At 42.4% G+C, this 9,785-nt stretch overlaps 3 protein-coding genes across 4 annotated transcripts; 2 read left to right on the forward strand and 1 right to left on the reverse strand.

Annotated features, from left to right (window-relative positions):
• The first annotated feature begins 272 nt into the window (after nucleotides 1-272).
• asgrl1 (asialoglycoprotein receptor-like 1) lies at nucleotides 273-3,350 on the forward strand. Its single transcript, XM_037482590.2, has 8 exons — nucleotides 273-347; nucleotides 1,053-1,133; nucleotides 1,222-1,305; nucleotides 1,387-1,467; nucleotides 1,559-1,609; nucleotides 1,710-1,849; nucleotides 2,019-2,134; nucleotides 2,236-3,350. Exons 2-8 carry the CDS (start codon nucleotides 1,055-1,057, stop codon nucleotides 2,387-2,389), a joined length of 705 nt encoding a protein of 234 aa, XP_037338487.2. The 5' UTR covers nucleotides 273-347; nucleotides 1,053-1,054; the 3' UTR covers nucleotides 2,390-3,350.
• Nucleotides 3,351-3,494: 144 nt separating this feature from the next.
• pla2g1b (phospholipase A2, group IB (pancreas)) lies at nucleotides 3,495-5,011 on the forward strand. Its single transcript, XM_037482591.2, has 4 exons — nucleotides 3,495-3,945; nucleotides 4,087-4,243; nucleotides 4,313-4,440; nucleotides 4,745-5,011. The coding sequence occupies exons 1-4, from the start codon at nucleotides 3,906-3,908 to the stop codon at nucleotides 4,867-4,869; spliced, it is 450 nt and encodes a 149-aa protein (XP_037338488.1). The 5' UTR covers nucleotides 3,495-3,905; the 3' UTR covers nucleotides 4,870-5,011.
• A 110-nt stretch (nucleotides 5,012-5,121) lies between these two features.
• prkab1b (protein kinase, AMP-activated, beta 1 non-catalytic subunit, b) lies at nucleotides 5,122-8,165 on the reverse strand. Of its 2 annotated transcripts, none has more exons than XM_037482587.2 (8): nucleotides 7,856-8,165; nucleotides 7,466-7,598; nucleotides 6,617-6,777; nucleotides 6,441-6,534; nucleotides 6,238-6,352; nucleotides 5,819-5,952; nucleotides 5,630-5,698; nucleotides 5,122-5,467 (listed from the first exon to the last, which is right to left on the reverse strand). In XM_037482587.2, exons 2-8 carry the CDS (start codon nucleotides 7,595-7,597, stop codon nucleotides 5,390-5,392), a joined length of 783 nt encoding a protein of 260 aa, XP_037338484.1. In that variant the 5' UTR covers nucleotide 7,598; nucleotides 7,856-8,165; the 3' UTR covers nucleotides 5,122-5,389. The 2 variants fall into 2 exon arrangements, with proteins under 2 accessions (XP_037338484.1, XP_037338483.1); XM_037482586.2 differs by having other exon boundaries at nucleotides 6,617-6,786; nucleotides 7,856-8,164.
• Between the last annotated feature and the right edge of the window lie 1,620 nt (nucleotides 8,166-9,785).

Raw genomic sequence — 9,785 nt, forward strand, 5'->3', positions numbered from 1 at the left:
AAGTTGATCAGAAAACAGTTGCTGAAGAAAGTTGGTTAAAACAAGCTGAATAAGCTCTGAACTGTGGAGATGATGGTGGACTTAAAAAGGAGACGCCCCAACACTAAAGAATGTAAAATAAAATTCTCTTTGTCTGCATTTCACAAAAGCATCTCACACATCATATGAAACGGAACAAACTCTTATTTCCTTATTGTTTTTTTGAATCAGTGGATAATGATACATTGTAATTGAGTGATTGTACATTAGAAAGTGTGTTTAAAGTGTTTCTCTTTAAAGGGGAGGACTTTTTGTGAACTGAGATCAGAGTCCAACAGGAGAGATTCAGAGTATTCTGGTTGTTGAAGGTAAGTGATAAATGTTCAATTTGTTGTATGTTTATTCTTGAAATTAGTTTGTAGTCATTTATTTCATCATTAAAATCCCATAACTGAGTAGGAATGGCCATTAATCACTGTGTTGTCCATGTACAAATAACAGTTAAACTATCAGACTTCAGGGTGAATTCAGCTATATTGGGACATCAGGTAATTTGGGACAGCACAAGGAAAAAGCATTTTTCTTTTGCCTTGAAAAGGCTATGGTGAAGTCACATGAGATAACGAAGGTGACATCACAGGGGATAAGTTAAAATGCTTTTTACTTATCCAAATTACCTGTTGTCCCAATATACTTGAATTAACCCTAATAGTCAGGATATCAATGAAGGTAATGCTTTGATATCATAATTTACATTTAGCAAAGCATGTAGTAAAAATAGCTGTATGTGTTGGAACATGTTTGTGTATCATACAGTATATAATGGAATAATTCCCTTTTATTTATCAAACTGTTAATAGTTAACGTATTGGGCTTGAAAGCAAACAAAGGAGATTTAGTTCACCACTGTGCCAAGACTCTGGAATGAATACTTTTTTCCTCATCGACTATAAACTTTTCACTTTACAAATTACAAATGACAGCAGCATAGATGGACACATAATTATTTACATTAAAAAGTCCCCAAAATATTTCCCAAATAATATTTCCCAAGAGAATGTGCTCATTTTCAGTAATGGAGTCTCAGTATCAGCAGTTTGGGCCGATGGATCACAGCTCTGTTCGAGGAGAGCACAACACGTCTGCACAAACCGGTAAAACATGTACTTGTCCTTTCGTTTTGATCCGATAATGTCAAATCTCGCCATAAAACTGTTAAAAAATGTCGTTCACCGTCAACAGGTATGAAGAGGATAGTGTATTGTGTCTTATATGGAGTCCTGGTGCTGCTGCTGTTGATCCTGCTGATGATCACTGGGATCAAATGTATGACTTTAAACTCAGTTTGAATGCAGCTAACTCACATCCTTCGTCTTACCGTTAAACCAAATGTTTTGTATCTCAAAGTCTCTCAGTTAAACAAGGAAATCACTGACGTCAAACTCAATCTTGGGACGTACCATGAAAGAACTTCATCGTCCAGTCCAGGTTAGGACATTTTTTGGGGTCTGGATTAAATGATGTTCAAGCGATGCCCCCGTTACAGCTTCCTTTTTATTTTATTGCTTCCAAACTCAAGATGCATCTCTGGTGCAGGAGGTCTTTTTACTGAGACTTGTTCCAGTTAGAGGTAGAGACTGAACCCTTTGACATCAATCAAATAAGAATTCTGGGTTTTTTTTCTTTCCACATCGTGCTCTCCTGACTGATCTTAATCCTCAACACTCCAGGAACATGTCGGGAGGGCTGGGTGTCTTTCCGGACGAGCTGCTACCGGCTGTCATCCACGGCCGCCACCTGGAGCAAAGCAGAGGAGCAGTGTCGGGGACAAGGAGGACACTTGGTGGTTCTGAATGATGTCGAGGAGCTGGTGAGGTTCGAGGTTGCACCTGTTTGGTTCCATATATTTTGAACGGAGTTGACTTTCTGCCTCTGAACACAGGACTCTGATGAGGAGCACCTGCACACGTGTGTTATCCTTTCTCGGCATAAAAGGCCTCAAACACCCCGTTGCAGTTTTGTTTTTTTGTTCTTTCTAGGACTACATTTCAAAAGTAGTTGATATCAAATATAACTATTGGATCGGACTGGTGGAGCGAGATCACGAGGGACAATGGAGCTGGGTGGATGGAACCGACTTCAATTCAACGCCGACGTGAGAGAACGATCAAAACAACATCAATTTTTTAAAAAAAGCTTGTTGATTTGATTTTGTTTGTTAACGGTTAATCTTCTCCTTCCACTGTCTGTGGTCAGCTTCTGGGACAACGGTCAGCCCGACAACTGGGACTACAGAGAGAACGGAGAGGACTGCGGGCAGATTCACGCTTCCGAGAGACGCAAACGCAAGATGTGGAACGATGCGGACTGTCATCTGTCGTATAAATATGTCTGTGAGACAAGAGCGTGAGAGACAGAGAACCGCCGTGGTGTGAAGTAATGGCTCAAATGAACAATGATGGAAATGAATCTTTTATATATCAGTTTAATCATTTTGCATGTTCACAAGATGGATACAAATTGTACTGTATACACAAGACGCATGTGAGGTCTTGTTGTTGAATAATACAGCTAGAAATGACTGTGAATGCAGTTGAGTTTTTATTGATTCTTTCATGTACTTGTGGTCTTGCTGGAGTCGTCACACACAGCATTGAAACAAACAGCACTCCATAACACAAAGATATTCAGAGTACAAAAACAGAAGAATTGTATTTCTTACGTATTTGTTTTGGTGGGACGTCATCTCGTATTCACACTCATTTCCAGTTTGAAGTTCCTTCAAACAGAAACACAGATAAAAGAAGACAAAAATACAGTTGAAAAACACATTTTTGTTGAGCAACTACTGGATTTTATTACTACTAGGTCAATTCATCCAAACAGCAATGCCAGAACTATGAAGCCATGTTGTTTCAGTGCTTTGAGCAGACACTCACGGGCTAGGGAGGCTGAGCAGCAGGAGGATGACGAGGTTGCAGGTTGAGGACGAAGGATCAAAAGCTAAAAAGCCTGAAGCCGACTTCTTATCTTGCGGCAGGTCTTTTTTTGGCTGATAGGTGAGAGTCACCACATCGCTTACTACTTCATTATGCAACTTCTATTTATGCACATGTAGCAACAGCAGGTATAGTAATACAGACACACACTAAAGCTTTTTCCATACATTTTGGTTCATCAGCATTACAGTTTGTGTCATGTTCCCAGTGTTTGTTGTTTTATTTTCTTAAGTAACCGAGCTTGGTGGCCAATGGAAAAGTCTTGGGAACTCTGATAAGGGCTCGCTATTTGCACAGCTGTGTGTTAGAACATTACATTAAAGTCCACTTCTGTTTAGAGGAGGAAAATGCAAACCTGAGTAGGCCAGAGTGAGCCGAACAAAAGACTAACTAGATTGGGGAACATTTGATTAGGATATTTAAACCATGTGAAAAGATCAAATTGAAATTAATGAGTCATTGTCTTCCTTCTCACGGTTTTTCCTGTGGATATTTTCTCTGATTTACCTTTTGTTATTTTTATTAATACAACCATTGTTATTATGTATCGTCCTTCTCTTTAATTACAAAATGTGGCATCAAACTGGAGCGAATGAGTTGTCACTCAAGCACAAACTTAAACAAGATTTGGATAATCCTCGCCCATATATTGTGAAAAAAAACAATCAGGCTTAATTCATGATTGTGGAGATGATGTGCTGTGACATGCTTCCCCCGACACACAGCTCGGTCTAAGAGAACACCGCAGAAAATGTAACGTGTTAAATGCATGCCGAGGTAATCGCAATTCTCAACTACAAACTTTAGAAAAAGCACCACCTCATTTGAACCTCCCACCTTCTCTTCTCCCCCTTATCTGCACGTTCACTCTCAGCTCCTGACATATAAACTGACTGAACTCAAACTCATGTTCTTCTTACTGCAGCCATGAACGTGACGGCTCCCCTGCTGCTGCTGCTTCTCACTGGTAAGAAACAAGAGTCAATATGTGTGTGGAATGGATTTATGGGAGGAAATGGTTTCTCTCATAATCGTTCTTTTGAGGATATTTAACGAGTTTTGTACTATTTAACCATCTACTTTGTTCTACTTTGTCTTTCTTAACCAGCTTGTGCAGCCCGTGCTGCCCTGATACCCAAGGCCTTATGGCAGTTTGGGAATATGATCTCCTGCATTCAGCCTGGCGCCAACCCTCTAATTTACAACAATTACGGCTGCTGGTGCGGCTTCGGAGGAAGTGGCAGCCCTGTGGATGAGTTGGACATGTACGAGGCAAGCGTTGCATTTTTCATCAATTAAAGGATAAAAGTAACTTTTGGTCTTGTGTATTTTAGGTGCTGTAAAGTTCATGATAAATGCTATCAAGCAAGCAGAAAGCTTCCTGGATGCTCGGGTATCCTCAACCTTCCCCATGTTCTGGTCTATGACTACACCTGTTCAAATGAACAAGTGACCTGCTCAGGTAAGACTTTGGGTCCCCCACTATGATGGCTTGTCCAACGGAGTTTTTCAGATTTTCAGGGATTCTTTTGGTTGAAATTCTGCAACGGCACTACTCAGTATTTGAGAAAAAATACTTTGTACAGCACTTACTGCAGCTGAAGTGCAAATATTGAGGATTAAACCAGACTGCACCTGTTTCCCTGTGTGTAGAAACTATGCATATAACATGTAACAGTATTTAAACAGCTGTATATAGGTCTCACAGGTCTGATCGGTATTGAGCAGCTGCCTGTCAATTTCCTGACTCAACTCTGTCTCTGCAGCTACCAACGATAAGTGCCAGGCTGCCACATGCAAGTGTGATCGGGACGCTGCTTACTGCTTCGCTAATGCCGAGTACAATGCTGAAAACAAAAACCTGGATCACAAAGTCCACTGCGTCAACTGAGTTGGAAAAAAACAAGCTAGAAAAGCTAGAAAGGCTGTCTTATCTAATTTGAATTTCTGTGTAATTTGAACACAAAATGTGTAAAAGGGGTTTGATTTTGTACAATGACATAAATTTGAATAAAAGTAGGCAATTGATTTGATTCGCTTTTGCGTGTCTTTGTGTCTGTTGGCTCAAGTATGGAGAACTTGTGTCGCACATATTGCAGTGTTCATCGAATCGATTTGTCCAGCCACCATTCCTATTCACTTAAATTAGTAAACAACCAAGATTTTAGCTTTGCAAAGTTCAACCCCGTTTGCCATTAAGAAAGCTTTAGGTTGTAGTTATGGTTGAATCAGGAATTAAAATACTTGTTCTGCAAATTTACAACATTTTTATTAGATTGTAAAAAAAGATCATTTCATTGATATTATGAAGATAATCAGTTGGGGTTTTAACAAAACAAGCAGCAGCTGAGTACAACAACAGATGGATTGTATGAAGTTTAAAATCAGAGGCCAAATTGTAGCATGATGGATTATATTGGCTTGTAGAGAAGTGTGGTCACATATTTCTTTTTGTATCTGTGTGTTGCGCTGAGGACCATCACTCCATCCTGAAAAACAACGACAAGAACAGTGTTTTGATTGAGAATTTAGCTGTTTAGTGGCTGAAGTCTAATCTGTCCAAGACACTTCCCTGCTGGCGTGTCCCGGACGACCTGAAAAGACGATGCATATTTTTTTAAAAGCACACGTGCTGCAGGACAAGCCGTTACCTTGATGGAGAGGGCGTACAGGTGATTGAGCATCACGTGGTTGGGTTCTGGAAGCAGCGTTGGGTCACACTGATGAAGATTCAAAGAGAGGAGGAATTTGACTAAATTGCATTCTGTCACAGCCGGTTTCTAGAGCGCCGTGCGCCACTGAGAGCGCCACGTGTTCCAGCATCCGGGGCCTGCACTTACAGAAACACCCGTGTCCTTGTTGAGCAGCACTTGCAGCAGGTGGGGGGGTAAGTAGGGAGGATGCTTGATCGAGTCCTCGGGCTTGGTCACATATGCATCTTGCAGGTAGGGTCCGGGAGGAGAACTGGACAAGTCTGGGGGAGAGAGAACCCGGAGCTCCATTTTAATACAGGACTGCATCAAAAGAATGAAGTGTGAAGCATTCCTTCGGGGTTCATGCATGAGCAAAAGTCATTGATGAATATGATCGACTACTCCAAAACGGTACAGTTAGCTTTACTATAATCATTTTTTTCCACAAGTCATTTGTTTTAATATATATTGCACACGTCCTATGATTTGAAGCTGATTAAAAACCTCTTCATAATATCTAGGCAGTCCAAAGCTAGTTAACAATGCATTTACAGTGGGACCAGTACCGGCGATGTCTGCAGAATCCTCAGAGTCGATCCGCAGAGCGTCAAAGACTTCAAAGTCGGTTCTCTTCACCTGGATGACATTATTAACTGAGCCAGTCTTAGACGTCGCCACGGCCTGGGGGGGGGTGAAACAGGACATTTGATGGACGTTCGCGAGTCTGGATTCAACATCAAAAAAACAAAAAACAAGTACATGGTCTCACCCCAGTAGGATCCAAGGTCCACTGGCCGTCTACGCAGAACTTGTACTGGTGCTCTCCCTCTGGCAAGTCCACAATAGCCACAAAGTTTTTCTGACTGGGTTTAAGAGACATTTGGGTGTTACGTCTCCGTCAGTAGGTACCGATCCGGCAAAAGCATTCTGCCCGAGTCAAACTACCTTCTGTTGAGAGGGATCTTGGTCGCCCAGTTGTTAAAGGAGCCGGACACAAAGACGTCCTTGGCGGCCCCGGCCCACCGGAACATAGTGGGTCTGTCCTGCGTTGGACTTTTGCTCTCACTCTCAATGTCCTGCTGCCAAGCCAGAAATTCCTGTATTTCCTGAGGAGGCTGTACATCAGTGTATCGTTGCCATGTTACTTACAGAGTATTCAACGTCTGACACGACACTTCCTGACTAAGCGGGCGGCTGAGAGAAGGCCAAGGGCAATGTCGAGTTTGTGTATTTGTAGACAAAGGGGAAAACAACAGTTTAAGTATTCTTGAACATTTTAATATGTGTTTTCTCTCTGGTCATGCCTTTTAGCACAAAGCAGTACATTTCTGTACATATAGTGGACTTTGTATGGCCGTGTCTACATCTAAGACAGACATTTAGACACTTTAGATGTGCTGTAATTTAGCATATTCTTTATTTACTGCATTTAACTATTTCAAAATGTGCTGCAAACGTCCCTAATAGTTTTATTAAAGAAATGAAAAGATTTTATATCTATTTCCTTCCTTCCAGTCCGCCTTGTACTGCATAACCACTCTTTTACCTATTTGCATCACGTATTAGCACTGATTAGTTGTTTGGCAGGGGAACACTTCAAACAGGTTATGCAACATCATGTCAAAGAAACCCTCAATGAAAACATTCATAGAAAGTAAATATCTGCCATGTCACACTGCGAAAAGTGAACATATTAGAACCATTATCCGGCATGCACAAATAAATGTAACCATTTATGATATCAGAACTGCATAGTACAATTACTTGGTCCAACGACCCATCTCTGTATCCTACCTTTGTGTCGTCTCTCTGGAAAAGGTCCCCGTCCTCGGAGTTGCCCATCAGGATGTTGGGAATGGTCTCTTTCCCTCCTGGTTGTCCATCTCTGTGACCCCCACTTGACCTGTCGCTGCTGCTGTTCCCCATCCTGGTGGCATCAAACAAGACCCCCCCCCCCCCCCCCACACACACACACACACACACACACACACACACACACACACACACACACACACACACACACCAGGATCAAGTCCCAATCGTTTTGCATGTCCTGGGACACACCGGCTGGGGACCAACAGGAGCCCCGGATGGCCGCGTGTCCAACGAGCCTCTGAAAACATTCCTTTCATATACCAGAAATAAAAGCACGACGATGACCTCAAACAAACAAAAAAGACCCACCTCAGTTTTCCCAGATGAGGCTCGGGTTGGATTTGGTCTTATCCCACGGAGGTCTTTGGACTCGTGCACATCTGTTGGTGGCTTGTGGACGCGCAGACGTCTGGAGCTCGGATCGTTTCCGTCTCCGGGCGCCACAAGATTTTTCCTCTCGGAGCAGAAACGCGACTTTGTTTCCACTTTGTTTGTCTCTTTTCTATCCGGCTAAGCTCCCGAGGTCAGCCGTACTCTGTGCATTCTCGAAAGTTAGTTGAAGCCCCGTTGCGTGTTAGCGTGTGTGTGTGTGTGTGTGTGTGTGAGGGAGGGAGCGCGTGCGTGTACGTGTACGCGCGCGTAGTGAAGAAAACACACCTCTTCCGCCTCCTGTCCTCGAGCTCCGTGAGCTCACGCTTAACCCGGTCGTTGCCAACTGTTTTATGGTTTACTGCTGAATGACTGATGGTTCATAAACAGACGGGTTTATAATCTTAAAATAACAACAGTGAGTTGGGGGGATTTTTTATCAAATGCTGAAATGTAACAAAGTTACATCTACTGTTTTTTTCCTGAAGGAATCAAATAGAGAAAAAACCTAGTAACCTAGTCTAGTAAAAAAAGTTCCCTTCAAAGAGCCACAAAGAAAAAAATAGCAAAAAAAAAAAAACATAGCTGTACCTTTTTCTTATTCACAATGGAATAAGATGACATATTAAGACCGCTGAAAATATTCAAACACTTTTGAATGATAGTGTATATTTTGGCCCAGAGGTGAACGAGAGGCCTGCAAAGCAGCTCCAGTCAGCAGCACAGTGACCTTGAGTCATATTTACACTTATTTATCGGAGGCGTTCTCACGGCGATCCTGTTTCATTTGACAGTCAGCAGTATTTCAGTGTTATATTGTTGGCTCACCCTTTATCCTCTTTTCTGGGTTGGGGAGAGCCACAGTACCAGTCCTTACTGTTTTAGTTACAGATTATTCTTCAAACAAAAAAACCCTGATTAACAGAAATCATTGTCTGACGTAATTAAGTATTTTCTGTATCAGCTTGTTCCAGCTGATCATTTAAGTTACCTAATGTTTGCACTGTGTTTATACGCACTTCTGTCTCAAATCAGACATTCACACAGTCCTGTCAAACTTGGATCTGCGGACGAATGTTTGTACGCACAAAAATCAGCATATTGCATTGTTATGAACAGGTATTGCTCATAACTATGGCTAATCTGGCTGAGGCAAACCCAATGACACTTTGCTACCCCGTTGTACTGGAACACAGTCAACTCAGATATCTAACTCAGTGATAGTCCTTCCCACGGTAGATGGGAGGCAGCTTAACTTGTCCACCCCTTCACGGATCAAGGCCCTGCCCTCCGGCCTTCGGCTCTCTGTGGGTTTGGCAGAGGGAGTCATACAGGCCTCACAAAGCGAGCAGGACCTCCTTCTTCAGCTTCAAGCCACAACTGAAAGCTGAATCACCTTGTAGTATAATTATTCCGGTAACCATAGCTGTTTTCCTGCCAATAAATTACTTTCTGGTCTGTCTCCATTTGGGTTCGCCACCACACATGGTAACATCAATCGTTCTTTTCACTTTTCAATTACAACAGTGTTCTTGCAATATGGTGGGCAGCTGAAACAAAGACGCACTGTGAGACTGTACAGAACCTCCAGAGATGTTGATGACAGAAGCCGAGCAGAGCCGCTATCCTGTGATCTCTCTTATCACCTCTTCTCCCTCCTCAAGAAGTCACACCACACGCTGGGAAGGAAGAGGATACGTGACATCTCTCTATCCTTCTGTCGAGTTTTGCACCGTACCGCGGTAAACTGCATGGCGGTGTGCGCAGTGATGGTCACACTTATCGCACTTATCTATAACAAGTTGTAAATGGGCTTATTTGATGAAATTGCACTTTCTTGACTTATTGTAAGTCGCTTTGGATAAAAGAG

This window comes from Pungitius pungitius, chromosome 5 (genome assembly GCF_949316345.1).
Source record: "Pungitius pungitius chromosome 5, fPunPun2.1, whole genome shotgun sequence".
Taxonomy (NCBI): Eukaryota; Metazoa; Chordata; class Actinopteri; order Perciformes; family Gasterosteidae; genus Pungitius; species Pungitius pungitius.